This window comes from Mesoplodon bidens (assembly GCF_964165515.1).
Source record: "Mesoplodon bidens genome assembly, chromosome: 14".
Taxonomy (NCBI): domain Eukaryota; kingdom Metazoa; phylum Chordata; class Mammalia; order Artiodactyla; family Ziphiidae; genus Mesoplodon; species Mesoplodon bidens.
In genome coordinates this window covers 2067588-2088933 of record NC_138170.1, presented here as the reverse complement: position 1 = coordinate 2088933, position 21346 = coordinate 2067588, and the positions used below count along the sequence as shown (strand labels likewise).

At 38.9% G+C, this 21346-nt stretch overlaps 1 protein-coding gene across 1 annotated transcript; it reads right to left on the bottom strand.

The window, feature by feature from the left end:
* Positions 1-1368: 1368 nt before the first annotated feature.
* On the bottom strand, positions 1369-8817 carry MRPL19 (mitochondrial ribosomal protein L19; the record flags this gene model as incomplete). Its single annotated transcript, XM_081253763.1, has 6 exons — positions 8709-8817; positions 8399-8516; positions 5660-5778; positions 5311-5445; positions 1718-1899; positions 1369-1590 (listed from the first exon to the last, which is right to left on the bottom strand). Exons 1-6 carry the CDS (start codon positions 8809-8811, stop codon positions 1369-1371), a joined length of 879 nt encoding a protein of 292 aa, XP_081109889.1. The 5' UTR covers positions 8812-8817.
* Positions 8818-21346: the final 12529 nt, after the last annotated feature.

The window sequence follows — 21346 nt, the reverse complement described above, 5'->3', positions numbered from 1 at the left end:
TCAAAATTCTGAGGGAAAATTATCTCCCACCCAGAATTTTATAAAATATCAACTATGATAGATATGCAAGGTCAAAAAATTTACCTATATATTGATACTTTCTCTAGAAGCTAACAAAGGGTGTGCTTCACCAAAATGGAAAACAATAAAGCCAATAAAATGGAAAATAAAAAATCCAGAAAACAGATCAGCACAGGAGAAGAGTAAACGCAAATCCCAAAAGCTTAGGCACAAAAACATAGATTTAAGCAGAATGATTCAAGAGACAGGTTAATGGTTACCCTCCCCAAGATCAGTGCTAGTAGTGTACTCTTTTAAACTTGAGGGACAGCATGCCCAGGTGAAACTGGTCCTAATTATCTGTAGGTTGGTCTTTACCATGTATGATTACATGCCAGCTTTCCATTCCGTCTCAGCTACAAGGATCAGCAAAGACACTCACATCACCCTATGGAAGTACTGTCTTGACCTACTCCTTTGAGCTAGAATTTCCTCATGGACTGAGAACAAGTAAACACAAAGAAGTCTACTCCCTCTGACCACATTTTTGTCAGACCATCAATTAGGCAGTCCACACTATAGGCCCTTCCAGATACCCTCTGGTGAGCCTTCTATTTAGCAGGACTCACTCATGACCTTAGCCATGAACTTCCTCAAAAGTGACTTTTGTAAACTCTCATGGAAGCTGAAGCCAGACTATGACCCAAAGACTTCGTTATGCTCTCCCTGAAGCTTTCATGTAATAATGACAATGTTGTCCTTTTATACCTGCCAACAGATTTTTCAAAAGTAAATATATTGTTTAAGAGTATATGTGTATGTAATAAAATAAAGAAATGCAAAGGAATGATTAACACAAAGTCAGGATAGTGCCTACATCTGGAAGAGGGGAGGGATGCAATTACAACACACAAGAGTCTTCTTAGATTCTAGTAAATGCTCTATTTCTTGACCTTCGATATTACAAATGTTTTACTTCTTAACCTGACGGTGGGTATATGAATGCTCACTTTATTATTACTCTTTAAATCATAAACTTTTTGAATTTATAATTTTTCACAAATTTAAAAAATCATCCTATCCACTTCCTTGCTCAGATTCCAAGCTCAATGAAGACCATTCTGGTAACAGTTTGACTCTATTGTAGCTGTACCTCCATTAAGAGAATGGACATCAGACCACTTGGCATGTACATATTTCTTTTTAAAGTAATAAACTGGTGTGCTAATTTTTAAAATAATATTCATAAAATAATGAAAGTTTGGTTGATTTAATGACTATGTCCTTATATATGAGACTAAACTGGTTTCTAAATAAATCCTCTGAGAGTCAGTATATCCTCTGCAAGTAACCAAACTCATTCTCAGATCAGGAATTTTTTGATGCTTCAATTTCATCCCATATTGCAGCTTCAATTTTTGAAGTGTCATATTCCCTCATCATATCAAACTCAAGCCATGGCTGACTCCACTTCTGGGCTTCTTTCATTTGCTCTTCAGTTAAACAAAGGTCAAATCTGATCCCCTTAATATTAAATTTTGGACGTTCCCAGCGTTTGGACCACGGCTTGGGCTTCATTTTTACTTTCAGCTAAGGAAGATATAAGGAAAGGAACAAATCAGGCTGATAGTTGCAAGCAAAAATTCTTCTAAAAGTTTTCTTTAAGATGATTCTTAGTTTATACTTGAACTTCCAGTTCCAAATGTACAACTTATACCTGATTCACAGGAACTTCTTGGCTAGGTTCTTGTGCTATTGGCTTCATATTCATATCAAAAGTGCTGTATTCAGGAAGGGCATCTCGCAAGTATAGCAAGCTATCATCCAGCCGCTTCTGTAATTTGACTACTTGGATCTCCTGGATTCGAGGATTATAAAGTTCAAAGCAAATCTCAACACCTAAAAGAGAAGAAAACATATTCTTATAATCTAAATTCAGATTCCTGCATACACCTCATACTATAAAAAAGCTATTTCATGAAGGAATTAGCTCAGGGTTTTGCATGTAGGAAATGTGATATAAATTTGTAATCTTTAAAATGAAGATTATTGAAAGAAATAGAAATGAACAAATCCATGTAGATTAAAAAATGAGAAAACCTGAATTAGAATGATAAAGTCTAAAGAAAACTGTCTTCTATAAATATACTGAGCCATTTATTTCTTCGATTTTGATAGTATTAAATTAGTTGGAAGTTTGAATAAATTCTTCACTTTGTTATGTTCTTGTTTATTTCCCAATTACTTAAATAAAACTCTGTCTTCTACATTTTGACTCTATCTTCTACATTTTGAGCAACAGAATTAATGATGCAAAAAGAGTAAGTACATTTTTAAGTTCTAACTTTGATTTAGAAGTCCTCTTAAGATGGCCTAGGTTTGTTAACACTCTGGAGCCCTCCACAGGAGAAACAACTTTGAGTTGTTTCAAGATGCTGACATATGGGCCTCCCTGGTGGCGCAGTGGTTGAGAGTCCGCCTGCCGGTGCAGGGGATACGGGTTCGTGCCCCGGTCTGGGAGGATCCCATATGCCGCGGAGCGTGGGCCTGCGCGTCCGGAGCCTGTGCTCCGCAGCGGGAGAGGCCACAACAGTGAGAGGCCCGCAAAAAAAAAAAAAAAAAAACAAAAAAAAAAGATGCTGACATAAAAGGTTAATATATATCATCTGTATCATCAAACATTTAAAGGGAAGAGTATATTCTGAGGTTTCCTGGAATAATCCCAAGAGAAATATAAATAGTAAAACATATGATCAACGTTAACATCAAGTGTTTAATATCAGGATTTGAGCCAGTGTCCACTGTACATCTATTCTGTTAGAGACACTGATTTAGGAGCTGTGCCTATAGCAAAATTAAAATAGGTAAAATCCTTCTCTTCTCATAAAGCCTACATTCTAGTGGACGACAAATGATAAATAAACCAACAAGGTACCTTCATATAGTGAAGACAATACAGGGTGATGACATTGTGACTGGGGAGGGGGCAAATTTATGTATGTATGTATGCATGCATGCATGCATGCCACACCGCATGGCTTTGGGATTAGTTCCCTGACCAGGAATCGAACTTGGGCCCCTGGCAGTGAGAGCACTGGGTCCTAACCAGTGGATCACCAGGGAATTCTCAGGGGCAACTTTATAAATAGTATAGTCAGGGAAAGCCTCTCTGAAAAGACAACATCTAAGCTGATACTATAAAGAGCCAAGAATGCTCCAGGGAGAAAGAACAGCAAATGCACAGGCTCTGGGGTCTTAACAAACCTGCCATGTTGGAAAAACTAGAAAAAGGTCCATTTGGCTGGAGCATAGTAACTTGGTGGGCCAGGAAAGTAAGCCAGAGATACTGCACAGTTGCAGGCAGGAGAAGATGGTGGCATGGACAAGAGTGGTAGCAATGGAGACGGAGAAACAGGCAAAATTGGGATAAAATTTTTGGAAATTGAGCCATGAAAACTTGCTGATTGACTGGATGTGTGAAAGAGAATAGCTAAAAATAGCTCCTAAGTTTTGGGTTTAAATAAATGGGTGTGGAGTGGTACAACTTATGGAAATAGAAAAAAAACTGTTAAAAGAACACACTGTGAAGGAAACAAAGAGTTCTGTTTTGAACTTGTTTTATGCTTATAAGATGCCCAAATGGAGATGTCAAATAGGTAGTTGTAGGTGCAAATTTGGAACAAGGAAAGGGTCAGTCCTTGACACATAAATCTGGGAAGTTAATACCACATGGATGGTATTTAAGGCTAATGGACTAGAAAGAATCATCAAAGTAGGAAGTATCAATGGGGAAGGCACAGGCAGGTCACAAACAGTCAAAATGTTAATGGTAGAAAATAGCAAGAGAGAACTAATACTTTTGTGTATTCTGTGTCCAGTACTTCATAGAGAACATCACAATAAACTGACCACAACCCTGGGAGGTAGAAACTATTATCTCAATTTTAAAGAAAAAAAATCATCTCAGGTCTATCACACCTTTGCTCCTGCCTTTCTGTTACAAGATTTCTCCAAGTACACAACCTGATTGTTGGCCCAAGTTTCTGTTATCAAGTTCTGCTGAGTTCCTACATCCACAGCACCACAGGTCATTATAGGATAAGGAAGACAGCAACGATTCTCACATGTTCAATTTCTTTCAATATACTACTTCACTGTTGGGGACCATGAAGCACACAACTTTAAGTATGAAAAATGTACTGTCCCTGCCAATTTTTTTGTCTTTATTTCTTAAAAAAAATTTTTTTTAGTTTTATTCATGTTTATTTTATTTATTTTATTGAAGTATAGTTGCTATACAATATTATATGTTACAAGTATATAATATAATGATTCACAGTTTTTAAAAGTTATACTCCAAAGGGATATGGGAACAGATGTATATGTATAACTGATTCACTTTGTTATAAAGCAGAAACTAATAAAAATATATATATATTAAAAAAAAAGTTATACTCCACTTAAAGTTACTATAAAATATTGGCTATATTCCCCATGTTGTACAATATATCCTTGTAGCTTATCTTATACATAACAGTTTGTACCTCTTAATCCCCTACCCCTATATCACCCCTCTCCTCTTCCCTCTTCCCTCTCCCCACTGGCAACCACTGGTTTGTTCTCTATATCTGTGAGTCTGCTTCTTTTTTGTTATATTCACTAGTTTGTTGTATTCTTAGGTTCCACATAGAAGTGATAACATACAGTACTGGTCTTTCTCCATCTGACTTATTTCACTTAGCATAATACCCTCCAAGTCCAACCATGTTCCTGCCATTTTGATTCATAATTTTTCTAGAATTTTACCACTTGTTCCCCTATCTTATTAGCATAGCAAATATAATTTTGTGTTTTAAAAAATTCCTCCAATTCTTATAAAACTAATAATTGTGGTGACTGTTGTAATATAAAGCAAAATGGGGACCATTCATTTTAGGAGAAAGTTAACTTGCAAGGACATCATTATGCTTATCTTAATGTTTTCAAGGGTTATTTGCTCCTAAAATGAATGCCCCCGTACTGCTTTATAGTCACTTGTCTCCTCCTTTGATGTTGCCATGATTTGGAAAGTCTACTTCTAATGGTTTTTGTCCCTGTAACAAAAGAAGCCTTCAGGAGAAAGCAAAGCACCAACTGTATTTACTCAGCAACCTCAATTCTCATACCATTCTTAGGCCACAGGCTCCATGTCATCCCTCCAAGCTCCCTTTCACTTTCAAGTTCCAGATGTCTTCACCCAGGATGCAGAAAATAAAAAAGACTCCTGAGATAACATTTTCCAGAAAATCAAAATAATGAAATGAAACCTACCTTGTCCTTCAATAGTATTCCTAAGGATAAAAGTAGCTCCAAGTCCTGTTCCTGATCTCTGGATGCAAATTCCCAGAAACTGGCTGGTTTTTCCATTGGCATATGGGTCAGCAGTAGTAACACGAAGAATGCTTCCTCCAAATTCAAAAGGAAAGTGAACTTTTACATGAGACACAGAATCAAACAACAGCATTTCCAGGTAACTTCAAACTTCCTAAATATTTTAATATAATATTAGGAATAAGTACCTCATATGGGCAAAACACAGACAGGTGAAAAACAATTTTCTCTTTGTCAAGAAAACTAACCCTCCAACCACTAATAATAAAAGCATCCAGCTCTTACTGACCAACATAGAACTCTGGAATGTGGAGTATTTTTCTCCTTTCTAACATATCTTTTCTTTCTATTTGAAATTTCAGAGGATTTGTTCTTCCCCTTGGAGGAATGAATTCAGGACTCAAGAACCTGTGAAAAATATAGAGTAAAATAAATTAAAAGCAAACTTAAAAGATCACTACAAGAGAAACCATTGCTTTACCAAAAAAAGTGAAAGATGAGGATGCTGACATGTTTTATTCTTCCTTCTCTAAATAAGAGAAGTCCATCTTATTTCTAAAATTGTTGTCAATTCTCATGAAAATAGCTAACAATTTCTGAGTACTCACCCGGCATTGTGTTAAAAGCTTTATTAAACACCTATAGCATAACTTAATCCCTACAACAACAAGGTGAGTTTGGTGTCATCATCTCCTGTTCACAGATGAAGAAAATGAAGCTTGGAGACGGTAAACAGACCTACTGCTACATTAGCTATAGACTTATCAAGCCAAGATTAACAGACTTATTACTACACTAGCTATAAACTTATCATGTCTGTCAGATTCCAAAGCTTGTGAGCCACAGGCCTCACACTGAGTTGTACATGTTATAGTAAATTATGTTGGAAAAGACATAAACATATAAATCATTAATTGTAAACTAACTTTAAAAATAATCTCCCTATTAGCAAACTGATTTTAAAGTCATTATGAAATATCTAATCTGTAGAAAAGTATAAATGACATTACAATGAAAATATATGTCCCTATCACCCATCTCAAGGAATAAATTAACAATGTAGTTGAAGCCCCTGTGCACCCCTCCCTACCCCCATAGTTAATTACTGTGGGGTAATTAACTAAATTTGGTGTGATGATGATTCCTACGAATTTCTTCCTTTTCTTCAATTTCCTACTTTAAAATGTTTCAAACCTACCAAAAAGATGAAATAGTAATACAATGAACACCCATATATACTTCACCTAATTTCACCTACTGCCAACATTTTGCCATATTTGCTTTATATGTACATATAATTTTTTTCCAGAACCATTTGAAAATGTCAAACAGCAAGGCATTTCATCCCTCAAACTTTAGAAGGCTTCTGCTAAGAATAAGGACTTTCTCTTACATTTATCACAATACCTTTATGACACCTAAGAACTTCAGCATTAATTCAGTAGTATAATCTAATACAGTTCATATTTAAATGTACCTAATTGGTCCTGGAAAAGGTCTTTCATAGCTGTTTGTTGCTCAATCCAAGCTACAATCAAGCTTCACATATTATATCTGGTTGTTAGTCTCTTAAACTAGTACTCTTCCCCATATTTGTATTTTTGTAACATTGACTTTTTTTGAAGAGTCAAAGCTGATCCATCCCTGGATTTGAATTTGTTTACTGTTTCCACATGCCTAGACCAAGGATAAACATTTTTGGTAAAAATATTACAGAGGTGATGATGTGATCTTATTCCATCACATCAGGAGACACATAATAGCTTGAATGGCTACTGGGAAAACTAGGTTTGATTGCTCTGTGAAAGTAGAGAATTTCCCCTGTATATTTTTTTCTACTTTACATATGTATGTATGCCTGGGCAATACAAAAATGCTACCATACTTGTCAATTCCTCTGCAGGTTGCTTTTTTCACACATCATAGTTGAAGTTCATCCATGGTAACTCTAGTTCATTCATGTTTCACTGCTGTATAATAGTCCATTATGAGAATGTATTTGCTCATTCACCTACTGAAGGATATCTAGGCTGCTTCTACACTTTTATTACAAACATTACTTTTGTGTTCATTTTTGTACATGTCTCCTTGTACATATTACTTTCCTTACGTTGTATACTGTCTGGGTGGGAAGGTACAGACAGCCTCAAACTTACTAACTTTTGTCAAATTGTTTCCCAAAGTAGTTACTCCCATTGAACTGAATTATATTGTGTTGCCATTTAACAGAAATATTCCTTTTCCACCTTAAAAAAAAAGTTGTACCGAGAAATCTTTTCTGAATCTCTAGGTTCCATAAATTCAAGTTTATTTCAACTTAGAACCACAGGATATTTTAAATATTAAACACAAATACATATGCAGAGATAATCAAATCAACAATATAGAGCCCTTTCATAAAGCCTAAATCACACCAATTTTCCCCCCTAAAATGCGCTTTTTAATAAGGTTGTTATACAATTCTACAGAAACAGTTTCTGCAAATCCTAGATCATCCAAATTTACACGTACCTACAAAGTTACCACTGCCTGCTTAAGTGAACCAGGCTTTTAAGCACACTGTTTTGAAGAGCAAATTTCAGAAACAAATTAGTAGAAATTTTTACCACCGTATCGCTTTTTCAGAGACACTAAAACACAGTTAGTTGGGAAACTAAAACAGGGTGAGTTCTGGCCAGTCCATTTCACCTAGGGAGAAAAGATCCGTTCCTTAACGTCAACAGGTAAAATACAATGTATTTCACAGAAAAATTCTCGATACGGGCCAAAGAGCTTCAAATCTGGGGAATCCCTACTTGAAATTCTGATCTAATATGACTGCAGAGAAAGTTCAATGCCGGCTTGGGAGAAGCGACGAAGTCAAACCTGAGTTGGGTGCGCTTCACGCATTCATTAATCCTGCACACAAGCTCTTACCTGGGAGTTCCAGACCCCAGGATAAGACCCGTTTCAGACCTCGGAAGCAACTACAGGTTCTAGAGCGCACAGACCCAAAAGGCAGGAATCGCGTCCAGGTCGGGGCTCTCACCTGCTTTCCCGGCGCTGGGGACGGCGCTTGTCCACGATAATCGGTTTCGGCGGTGGCTGGAACGCGCCGGGCTCAGAAGGTCCAGTGATCTGCCGCCGGCTCAGCCCCGCGAGGGCCTCTGCGGGAGCGCACCACAGAAGTCAAGACTGCTCGCGCCAGCCCAGAGCTCCCGCGAAACCTTGCAATCGCCCCCAATGCGCGGTCCCACGAGAGGCCTCCTCCCATGTCGCCCCTGACTTCCAGAATCGCCTCCCCCTAGCCTGACCCTAAGCTCCTTCTGTCCCCGGCTAGCAAGCCCCGCTGCACTTACGGCAGGCGACAGAGGCCGGCGCAGGGCGCAGAGCCCAGGCGCATCGAAAGCTCCAGCCCAGGGCCATTGCAGCCCGGCAGCCCCTGGCAATAGCGGCCGCCATGCTTGCTCCCTCAGTCGAGACTACAACTCCCAGTAATCAGTGCGACAAGGTCGCGGTCACCTGAGCCAGATGGCGCCTGCTAAGGGACAAAATAGCCAAGTCTTTCTCCTCCCAACCCACCCCCACTCCCCACAAGGGCCCGGACATCTTAGGGAACGTGCGCTGTATTTCTTTAGTTCTCCGCATATGCCAAGTTACATCCCTCTACGGGAGAGTTCTCTCAGCCTAGAAAGATTTCCTCCCTCTTTGAATCAACTCTATCTTCAATTTCTCAGGCAAGACTTCAGTATGTCAAAATTCTCATTATAGGCTCTCATTCTTCCATTAGCAGCTCTGATGTCATTTGCAATTTTAATTTTTAATTTAACTTAATTTTTAATTACTTGTGTAATTATTGGATTAGCGTCTAACTCCACCATTATACTGTGAGCTCCTGAGGACATGGAGTTTGTCTTTTGCTCACCATTTTCTCTCAGCATCTAGCTGGTCCTCACTCTTTGTTGAATGCAAAAAAAGGAAAAGAAAATGGTTCCTGACAGAAGGGGTGGCACAAAGTCCCTGAGACTACGGAGAGCATTACTCCCTTGAGGAGCTAAACTTGAGTTTGGGCTGAGCAACTCTAGGTAGGGATTATATTACGCTGAAAACTGGGTTCACCTTTTGTTGGGTGTCAAGACAAGAGACACAACCAAGCCAATATCAGAAGGAAGGATGTATTACTTACAGCAAGTAAGGGGAACACCTGGGATCTTTCCCAAAGCAGTGTCTCCCTGCACAGCAAATTTGAGGAAATCTTAAGCTAAGAGTACATGCATATTCATGAAGGGGTTGGGCCATTTATGCATATGCATGAAGGGGTTGGGTCATATATGCATGAAGGGGTTGGGCTATATATGCATATTCATGAAAGGGCTTGAAAAGGAGAATCCAGCATAGAATGTTGCAGCTAAAAGCTAGCTAAAGCAGTTTTAGTCTCCATTATTTTATGTTCTACTCACTTTCTTTCATCTGCCTCCCACAAGTGATTTCTTTTCCTAGTTAATAGCTTTTACAAATGATTACTTATTAGTTAGTGTTATATTGTGCACCTTGTATTTTTCCTCCTTTGAAACGCTCCCTAACACTCCCTTCCATTGTGAGCATTCTTCTGTTGTGGAAGGGGGACCCCTTCCAGGGCTCTTGTCTAACACTCAGAAATGACTTGTGGAGGAGACAGGGGCTGACAAAGCCAGGAACTGTATTGAGAAGGGGCACCTGGGCAGAGAGCAGCAGAGCAAGGGAACCCAGGAGAGCGCTCTGCCACAGGTCTTGCAGTCTCAGGGTTTGTGGTAATGGGGTTAGTTTCTGGGTTGTCTCTGGCCAATCACTGTAATTCAGGGTCCTTCTTGGTGGCACATGCATCATTCAGCCAAGATGGATTCAGTGAAAAGGATTCTGGGAGCTTGGTAGGACATATGGACAGGAGTCTCATCTCTCCTTTTGACCTTTCCCAAATTCTTCCAGTTGGTGGTAGCTTGTTAGTTCTGCATTCCTTACCAGGACCTCCTCTTGTAAGATAACGTATGCAAGTGGTTACTATTATGCCTGGCCAAGGTGGGTAGTTTCGGTCAGTAGTTCCCCTAACAATTCCCCACTGAGAGACTTCATACTCAAGATACTTCTTGGGAATTGGGGCAGAGGTTTCTTTCTTCTGTAACTACTTCCTGCTGAGAGTGGGCGTAGTCCTGCCTTGTAGAGCAGAAGTCTCTCTCTACCTGATCTAAATCAAGTTATCCCATGTCTGAAACCAGCTTCCACCCTTGTAGTAACAACAATTTATCCTGAAACTGTTGGACCCTGTAGGAGATAAACCTTGTAAGCAGTTGAAATACACAGGGGCCAAACAGGATTGTCATCACTGGGCCCAGAAAAGGAAGGCAAAATTTGGGGTGAGGGCTGCAGGGTGTGTGACTTTCTTCTGATTGGTTGGTGGTGAGGTAACAGGGTGATGCTCCAGAAATCTTGCACTCAGCCTGAAGTTACCATTCTCCACTTGGTTGGGGGCCCCAGTTCTGCATAAGAACTCAAAGATATTGTTATGTATACTACTTGAGGAGGAACCAGGACCCTGCCCCAAGGCTGCATTTTTGTTTCTTGACTTCTCCTCCTTTCTGTATTCCCTCCCTTTCCTGATTAGTAATGGTTTGAATCTGCCCTTTGGAACTCACGGAAGGTCAAGGAAGCTGAATGAAGCCTATTTCCTAAAAACAAGAAACAAGGGACACAGAAAGGTTTTTGTATCCAAGGGTGCCCCCACAGGGTCCTGCTCAGTTTCAAGATCACAAAATGGCTTAAGCCCAAAATGTCTTCTCTTATGTCACAAAGCTGTAATTGGTTCTTTTCCTCTGGGGACCCCCTACCCTATCTGCTTCTAATAGGTGTCAGAGATGAAAACTAAAAAGGTAAATTGTAAGTCTTATTAAGAAATTTGAAATGTGTACTCTCAGCAATGCGTGCCACTGGAAGGATTTCACACTCAGAGTTGTTGTAGTCCGAATGCAGGTTGGAAAATAATTTCTAGACACAAGGCAGAATGAAAAGAAGATAGAATTTATTAGATGGAAGGGTCACTGCCAGAACAGCGGGCCAACTTCCTGATAGCCAGGGGGAGTTGACCCTGAGCAAGGTTTTCTGGTCTGTTTTTATAGCCAGGGAACAAGAGAACCTGGGAATTATCTGCTGATTGGGCAGGGTATGTATACTTACAGTGTGCAGAGAGTGAGAAGAATGGGACAATACCTTTCCTTATTTGAGGTGGGAAAGGGACAGGGCATCCTGCTTGGGAGGGCTCTGGGACATTGTAATGGTCGCCATGTGACATAGTGATAAGAGTCCTGTAACTCTTTGTTCCAGCAATATTGGCCCTTTGACTTTATCTTGTTCTTTGTCCTTGGAGCATCACAAGAGTGAGATGATTACTTAGTTACTTATTGGTCATTCCAGTTGAATTAATGTCCCAAAGTACCCAAACTCAATGTGTCCATATTGAATAGACTATGTTCACCTCCAAACTTCCTCCCCAGTATTAGCTATCTCAAGGAATGACTTCAAAATCCAATATGCTGCTTAAAGCCAAAAATCTCATTGTCATTTCTGATTCCTATATGTCTCTCCCTAGGAAAAGTTCCTAAAGCTACACCTGGCACCATCAACTATCTCAAATACCTTAAACTGTCTCATCCTCCCATCCATATTGCTAATCCAGGTTACCATCCTTTCTCCTCAGGATCACTGCAAACCACTGTAACTGTCTTCTCATTGGTCTTCCTGCCTCCAGTTCCCTTCAGTCGTTCTCCACATAAAAACCAAAAAGATGGCTCAGAAATGCATACCTAGTCCTTCCACAGTTTTCAGTTGACAGATAAAAAATCAGATTCTCAAAGAAAGCGAGCCATGTTCTGAGGACAGAATTCAAACTACTGTGAGGAGGGACAAAGTCTTCTTTTAACTCCAGCTTCCTTGATTAGAACAGAATTTAACTTATAATAGCAAGGAATTACACAACTAAAGTTTCAGATTAGCTAAATTTAGGCTCTCTCTGCCCACCCAAAAAGGATAATTCAAACCTTTAAGAGAGGTAAAAAGGGAGGAGAGGCAAAGATAATTATGACTGGTAGCCATGTTCAGAGATCAGGCTTGTCTAATTCACTTGCACTTTACCTCAGAAGATAAAGATGGTGAGATGGGATAGGGCCACTGGTCCTAGATAGATTAGCAGATTGAGCTGCTACAGAAGGACGGGTGGATGGGAGTTGGAGGAATACATGATGTGTGGGCAGAATCCCATGCCTACTCTTAGGCATATGGGAAGATAAATGGGGAAATCTCTATAGCATACCAACTATGGAAAGAGATGGCTGCAGGGATCAGCCCTAGACTACCCAGAATTATTTTTACTAGAAAACTGAATTTCACTAAGATATGAGGAATACTAGCTTGAGAAGTATGTTTTATCTGAAAGAAAATATTCATAAAATGTAATGACTTAGACTTATACTTTCTTTTTAGGTATTTGTTTATAGACACATATCATGCATTTTAATCAACATTACCTCGAAAATCATGGAAGGAAAATAACAATTTACTAGAGACGAAGTATTTCTAACTGTATAATAATGTTGATTGGTTTGTTATCACAGAAGTAACACATACTTGAAGGAACTGGGATTTGATTTTCCCCTGCTTACAAGTGAATAAGTTGTTTTTGTCTCATAGACATTGGTAGAAGACATGAGACTCCTGAGACAAAGGACTTTATTACTGATGGCACAAGAAGTAAGCAGCATCAGCATCAGCATGTTTGCAAACATTTCCTTTGCCCCCAAACCCCACAGGTTGACACCATGGGCACAGATGCAATGGGTTTGCTTCACAGCTGAGGAACACTGAACTTAGTAAATCCTTTGCTTTTAGAGCAAGCAGTAAACAAGCCTGTGCTTTGTCCTGGTGAGACATGGACATTTATCCCTCAAGGTTGCTCATTGTAAACTCAATCTTGAGAAATGGTCTGGATAGCATAGCTACTAAGACACGTAGGAGCTCAAGAGACCCATGGAAAACTCTCTCCCAATAATACTTCATCTAGGAAATGTGAAAAAAACTAACAAGGAAAATCTACCTCCTAAACTTTGAGAAAGGTTTATGGACAGCCACGGGAATCACACTTAAAGTTCAGGTGATAATATTTTTGAAACTGGGACACAAATACTCCTGTTAGGTACACCTAAAACCTCTCACACATTCTCGACCTCATGGTTTGGGGTTGGGATTACTCTCTCAGGGGGGTCACTGAGGGGCCCCCATGTCCCAAATTCTCAAGGACAATCCTTCAGGTGTCCCAGAGATGGTGGTAATGTCCTCCATCTTTGAACATGGTGAGAGTTTCCTCACAGAGCCTGTCCACTTCTAAGCCCTAGCCTCTTCCCCAGCATGCTGTAAAACCTGAGCAAGTCACAGAAAAGGTTTGGAATAGCAGAGCTTCCAGACTATCAGTGTGCTGGATCCTCAAGGCCACAGGCAGCCTTGGCTGGAGAAGCATGTAACACAGTGGTCTGTATGTATTAGTGGGATATTTCCCACAGAGGCTACTAATCCATAGGGATATACGCCATGAGTGGTTCCCAAACCTGGCTGTTCCCTCTCAGTCTCTTGTATTGGATTTTTATCTGTACCTGTTTCCTGGCTTGCTGGGTATTCCCATACAGTCTCCCACAGGGATCTCAAATTCAATGTGTTCCTAATTGACTTAATAATTTCCTACCTATCCAGGTCTGCTCCTGCTCCTGCATTTCTATCTTGATGGATGAAATACTCAGCCATCCCACTGCCCAAAGTACAACCTTGGGAATCTTGATTGACTCCTCCATCTTGCTTATCTTGGATCATGCATCTAAGACCAACTCTTGTTGATTTTACTACATAAATATTCCTTATACCTGTTCTTTCCCCTGAATTATTTGCCACTTCTCTGGCTTAGCTCTTCATCATTTTTCCAGTAGATCTGCAATATCTTCCTTACTAATCTCTCTTCCAGGGATTCTCAAAGGAGATGTTATTGGCATTTGGAGAAAGACAGTTGTGCATTTGTGCAAGATGGTTCCAGCATCCAATGACTGCATGCATGAAATGTCAGTAGTGCCCCCTAGTTGTAAGAACCAACCTCTCCTCCCACACGTGGTGCTAGAAAGGAGTTAATGCTGATCAGAGACCCAGGGATATCAAGGGGCAAAGTAGAGACACAGGAACCATCAGGGCTGACCTGAGCCTAATCTGAAGGCAGGAACCTGTGTCCCTGATGGGGCTCCTAGGGTAAGAATGTGGTTCCCCCTGGGGTTTAGATTCAGCAGGCACTGAATCTCTACTCCGTACCTCGTCCTTCTTTAATTGTCTTCTCTTTCAAATTTTCCTCTTCTTACTCTACACATTAACCTCAGAGATTGTTTTCACTTGCAATATCCAAATGTCATGTAAACGTCAATTTCTACCAAACTTGAATCTCTAGCCAAGATATCTCTTTTGACCTTGAAATTTTGTATATATTGAAATTTAGTATATAAAAAGGGTGGCTATTCAAATCTGTTCAGAAAGGTAAATTATTCAAAAAATTGTATCCATACACACAGAGAAAAAGTTTAGATCCTTAACCAATTATAGAAGTATGTTCCTTTTGGTTAAAGAAATTGATATAAAAATTATAAAGTCATAGAAGAAATATAAAAGGAATGTATATTTGAAGATTCCAGTTTGATGGTGACATAGGAAGATACTGAATTCACCTCTTCCCACATACACACTGAGGCTATAGCTACATATGGAACAATTTCCTCTGGAAGAAACCTAAAGGCTGGTTAAGCAACAACTGCACACTGGTAAATAAGAAGAAAACCACACTGAAGTGGGTAGGAGAGGCTGGGATACAATCTCATTATAAACCTCATCCCCAGTTTATAACGCACAATCAAGAGGGAATTCAAAACCTGGAGCTTCTCTCTGAAGAGTGAAGGATTTGAACCCTATATTGGGCACCCCAAGTTTTAAGACCTGCACCAGAGAGATGAGCCCCCAAAACATCTATCTTTGAAAAACAGTAGTACTCGCTTCCACAAGACTGTAGCTATCTGAGAAACGGGTCTTCAAGAACACACCTGCTCCAGGGCCCAGGGCAGAGACAGCCTATCCCACCCAAACTAAGAATCTACTAGAACAGTCTACCAGGATGCTGGGTTGGAGACTGGTGGGCACTATCTTCGCTCTCTCCCTCTATCTTGCTATAGCTGGGTGGGTGGATGGGAGAAAGGGGTGAAGTTGCTCAAAAATCACAAACTTTCAGTCACAAAATTAAAAGAAAAAAAAGCAGGCATGTAAAATTCACTTGAAACAAAAATGAAAAACTATGAGGTTGATAAACCTGATCACAGGTGTACCTCATTTTATTGCACTTTGCTTTATTGTGCTTCACAGATACTGCCGTTTTTACAGATTGAAGGTTCTGTAGCAACCCTGCACTGAGCAAGTCTATCAATGCCATTTTTTCTAACATCATTTGCGCACTTTGTGTCTCTGTGTCACATTTTGGTAATTCTCTCAATATTTCAAACCTTCCACCAGCAAAAGAATTATGACTTGCTGAAGGCTCAGATGATGCTTAGCATTTTTTGTCTATAAAGTATTTTTTAATTAAGGCATGTACATTGTTTTCTTAGACATAATGCTATTGCACAGTTAATAGACTACAGTATACTGTAAATATAACTTTTATATGCACTGGGAAACCAAAATATTCGTGTGACTCACTTTATTGCAATATTCAATATACTGTGATGGTCTGGAGCCAAATTTGTACTATCTATGAGGTATGCCTGTATATCAATACTGATACGAATAACAGAAGTAATCATAAACAAAATTAAAGACTGAGTAGTTATAACCAAGGACTACTATCCAGATTATACAAAGAAATCATACATATAAAATAACACACATACTTCAATATTGAACTGTAGAGAATATATTAATAAGCATTCAGAGAAGAAAATAATATAAATGACCATGAAATATAAAAACAATTTCAATCTGGTTTGTAATCAGGGGAATTAAAATTAGAGCAACAGTAAGATTATTTCTTCAGAGAGAGAATATAAGTGGAGACAGGTATTTACTCCACACATTGTTAACAGGATTTAATATTTAAGTACTGAGGTAACAGGAAATTTGGCAGTATCTTACAACTTAAAGTATACATACTCTTTGACTCAATAATTCCACATCTTATCCACTCCTAAGGAAAACTCACAACACACACAAGAATGTTCATTGAAGAAATGCTTGTTATAACAAAGAATGGAAAGAAATTTGATGGTTAAGTATAGTGTGACAAATCAACAGCTAAACATACTGTGGTTTGTTCTATCCTAAGACATTACACAACAGAATTAAAAATCACTTACCTATGTATAGTATCATGTCATCTGCAAACAGTGACAGCTTTACTTCTTCTTTTCCAATTTGGATTCCTTTTATTTCCTTTCCTTCTCTGATTGCTGTGGCTAAAACTTCCAAAACTATGTTGAATAAGAGTGGTGAGAGTGGGCAACCTTGTCTTGTTCTTGATCTTAGGGGGAATGGTTTCAGTTTTTCACCATTGAGGACGATATTGGCTGTGGGTTTGTCATATCTGGCCTTTATTATGTTCAGGAAAGTTCCCTCTATGCCTACTTTCTGCAGGGTTTTTATCATAAATGGGAGTTGAATTTTGTCAAAAGCTTTCTCTGCATCTATTGAGATGATCATATGGGTTTTCTCCTTCAATTTGTTAATATGGTGTATCACGTTGGTTGGTTTGCATATATTGAAGAATCCTTGCATTCCTTGAATAAACCCCACTTGCTCATGGTGTATGATACTTTTAATGTGCTGTTGAATTCTGTTTGCTAGTATTTTGTTGAAGATTTTTGCATCTATGTTCATCAGTGATATTGGCCTGTCATTTTCTTTCTTTGTGACATCTTTGTCTGGTTTTGGTATCAGGCTGATGCAGAACCCTAAAGATGCTACCAGAAAACTACTAGAGCTAATCAATGAATTTGGTAAAGTAGCAGGATACAAAATTAATGCACATAAATCTCTGGCATTCCTATACACTAATGATGAAAAATCTGAAAGTGAAATCAAGAAAACACTCCCATTTACCACTGCAACAAAAAGAATAAAATATCTAGGAATAAACCTACCTAAGAAGACAAAAGACCTGTATGCAGAAAAGTATAAGACACTGATGAAAGAAATTAAAGATGACACAAATAGATGGAGAGATATACCATGTTCTTGGATTGGAAGAGTCAATATTGTGAAAATGACTCTACTACCCAAAGCAACCTACAGATTCAATGCAATCCCTATGAAACTACCACTGCCATTTTTCACAGAACTAGAACAAAAAATTTCACAATTTGTATGGAAACATAAAAGACCCCAAATAGCCAAAGCAATCTTGAGAACGAAAAATGGAGCTGGAGGAATCAGGCTCTCTGACTTCAGACTATACTACAAAGCTACAGTAATCAAGACAGTATGGTACTGGCACAAAAACAGAAATATAGATCAAGGGAACAGGATAGAAAGCCCAGAGATAAACCCACGCACATATGGTCAACTTATCTTTGATAAAGGAGGCAAGAATATACAGTGGAGAAAAGACAGCCTCTTCAATAAGTGGTGCTGGGAAAACTGGACAGGTACATGTAAACGTATGAGATTAGAACACTCCCTAACACCATACACAAAAATAACCTCAAAATGGATTAAAGACCTTAATGTAAGGCCAGAAACTATCAAACTCTTAGTAGAAAACATAGGCAGAACAGTCTATGACATAAATCACAGCAATATCCTTTTTGACCCACCTCCTAGAGAAATGGAAATAAAAACAAAAATAAACAAATGGGACCTAATGAAACTTCAAACTTTTGCACAGCAAAGGAAACCATAAACAAGACGAAAAGTCAACCCTCAGAATGGGAGAAAATATTTGCAAATGAAACAACTGACAAAGGATTAGTCTCTGATATTTATAAGCAGCTCATGCAGCTCAATAACAAAAAACAAACAACCCAATCCAGAAATGGGCAGAAGACTTAAATAGACATTTCTCCAAAGAAGATATACAGACTGCCAACAAACACATGAAAGCGTGCTCAACATCATTAATCATTAGAGAAATGCAAATCAAAACTACAATGAGATATCATCTCACACCAGTCAGAATGGCCATCATCAAAAAATCTAGAAGCAATAAATGCTGGAGAGGGTATGGAGAAAAGGGAACACTCTTGCACTGCTGGTGGGAATGTAAATTGATACAGCCACTATGAAGAACACTATGGAGGTTCCTTTAAAAACTAAAAATAGAACTACCATATGACCCAGCAATCCCACTCCTGGGCATATACCCTGAGAAAGCCATAATTCAAAACGAGTCATGTACTAAAATGTTCATTGCAGCTCTATTTACAATAGCCAGGACATGGAAGCAACCTAAGTGTCCATCATCGGATGAATGGATAAAGAAGATGTGGCACATATATACAATGGAATATTACTCAGCCATAAAAAGAAACAAAATTGAGTTATTTGTAGTGAGGTGGATGGACCTAGAGTCTGTCATACAGAGTGAAGTAAGTCAGAAAGAGAAAAACAAATATCATGTGCTAACACATATATGTGGAATCTAAGAAAAAAACAAAAAGAAACTGTCATGAAGAACCTAGGGGTAAGAAGGGAATAAAGACACAGACCTACTAAAGAATGGACTTGAGGATGAGGGGAGGGGGAAGGGTAAGCTGTGACAAAGTGAGAGAGTGGCATGGAAATATATATACTACCAAACGTAAAATAGATAGCTAGTGGGAAGCAGCCGCATAGCACAGGGAGATCAGCTCGGTGCTTTGTGACCACCTAGAGGGGGTGGGGGTTAGGGAGGGTGGGAGGGAGGGAGACACAAGAGGGAAGAGATATGGGAACATATGTATATATATATATATATATATATATATATATATATATATATATATATATATATAACTGATTCACTTTGTTATAAAGCAGAAAGTAACACACCATTGTAAAGCAATTATACTCCAATAAAGATGTAAAAAAAAAAAAAAGTAAAGCAATATTGAGAACTCCCTGGTCGTCCAGTGGTTAGGACTCTGCCCTTTTACTGCTGAGGGCTAGGGTTCAATCCCTGGTCAGGGAACTAAGATCCTCCCAAAAAAAGAAAAAAAAAGGCAAAGCAGTATCATACACTGTTATATAAAAAATAAGTAGAGTGAAAAGAACTGCTTGCCTTATAACGGAAAGGAAATATTTGGTAACATTTGGTAAAGGGTGAGTAGTCATGAAGGAGTTAAACTGTTAACCTTTTTTTTTTTTTTTTTTTTTTGAAAGCAGGGAGTCCTAACCTCTGAACTGCCAGGGAATTCCCACGTTTAACTTTTTTTTTTTTTTTTTTTTTTTTTTTATAATAAAATGTTCTTTTTTTTTTTTTTTTTTTTTTTTTCTTTTTTTTTTTTTAATTAGTTTCTGCTTTATAACAAAGTGAATCAGTCATACATATACATCTGTTCCCACATCCCTTCCCTCATGCATCTCCCTCCCTCCCACCCTTCCCATCCCACCCCTCCAGGCGGTCACAAAGCACCGAGCTGATCTCCCTGTGCTCTGCGGCTGCTTCCCACTATCTATCTACCTTACGTTTGGTAGTGTATATATGTCCATGCCTCTCTTTCGCTTTGTCACAGCTTACCCTTCCCCCTCCCCATATCCTCAAGTCCATTCTCAAGTAGGTCTGTGTCTTTATTCTCGTTTTGCCCCTAGGTTCTTCATGACATTTTTTTTTTAAATTCCGTATAGAGTCTGTCATACAGAGTGAAGTTAGTCAGAAAGAGAAAGACAAATACCGTATGCTAACACATATATACGGAATTTAAAAAAAAAATGCCACGTTTAACTTTTTGAGAGTTTTGTTACAATACACACCCGTAATATTACCGTAAGAAAATTAAAATAAAAGAATATACCCGATGTCACCCCTTCCCTTTCCTCTTCAGGAAAGGGAACAAACCGTGAGGATGAAGAACAAAACATAAGCAATGACATCAGAAATGAATCCTTCAGCTTGAGTTTTCTCCCTTTTATCCTTTCCAAAGGAAAAAAAGAACAATCAAGAGCAAGCAGTCAGCCCACCAGGTGGCACTCCTGGCCAGATTCACACTCAGAAAAAAGCACTACAGCTCATTAGGATTTTTGAAGCCTGGCGCTATTTAGAAACACTTCTCTGGTAACATACAATAGAAATGGCCCCTGAAAGTGTAGTCTTAAGCTTCTGCCATTTGCCTTTGTTGAGATTAGGAAGTTTATTCCTATTTTGTTGATGGAGAGATTTCTCCCACTCCCCACCCAACAGTCGTTCAGGAGAATATATTTCTTATAATTACATTCCGCAAATTTAACAAAGCACTTTGGAATCCATTAAGTAATATTTCTCAAAGAAAGCATAATTCACAAAAAGTTCTTAATTAGCTAGTACCATACAACTACTCAATCAGAAGTGATTATCATCCAACTGATAATGGCCTCTAACCCTGTAACTATTCAACACACAAGAACCAGCTTTCCAGTTGGTGCGGGGCTTCTCTCTGTGATGAGGATACTAGAAAGTTGATGCTACCTATACTGGAATAAATCAGATATGGCTTAAGTGTAGATTTGAGGTTATTTTTATTCCTGCTTTGTGTGAGGGGTTCAGTGTCCATGGAGATTTTTAATGGTCAAAACAGCAACAATTATGTTGTATCATTGTGCTTCTTAGATATCTAAGTGGAAGTGGTGAGTTGGCAGTTTATATAAGTCCCAGGCACAATAAAATCATCTGAGCTAGAGATAGGGTCCTTGTATGGCTATTAGCATAAATGACGCCATCTTGGGCCCATAGAGTTCC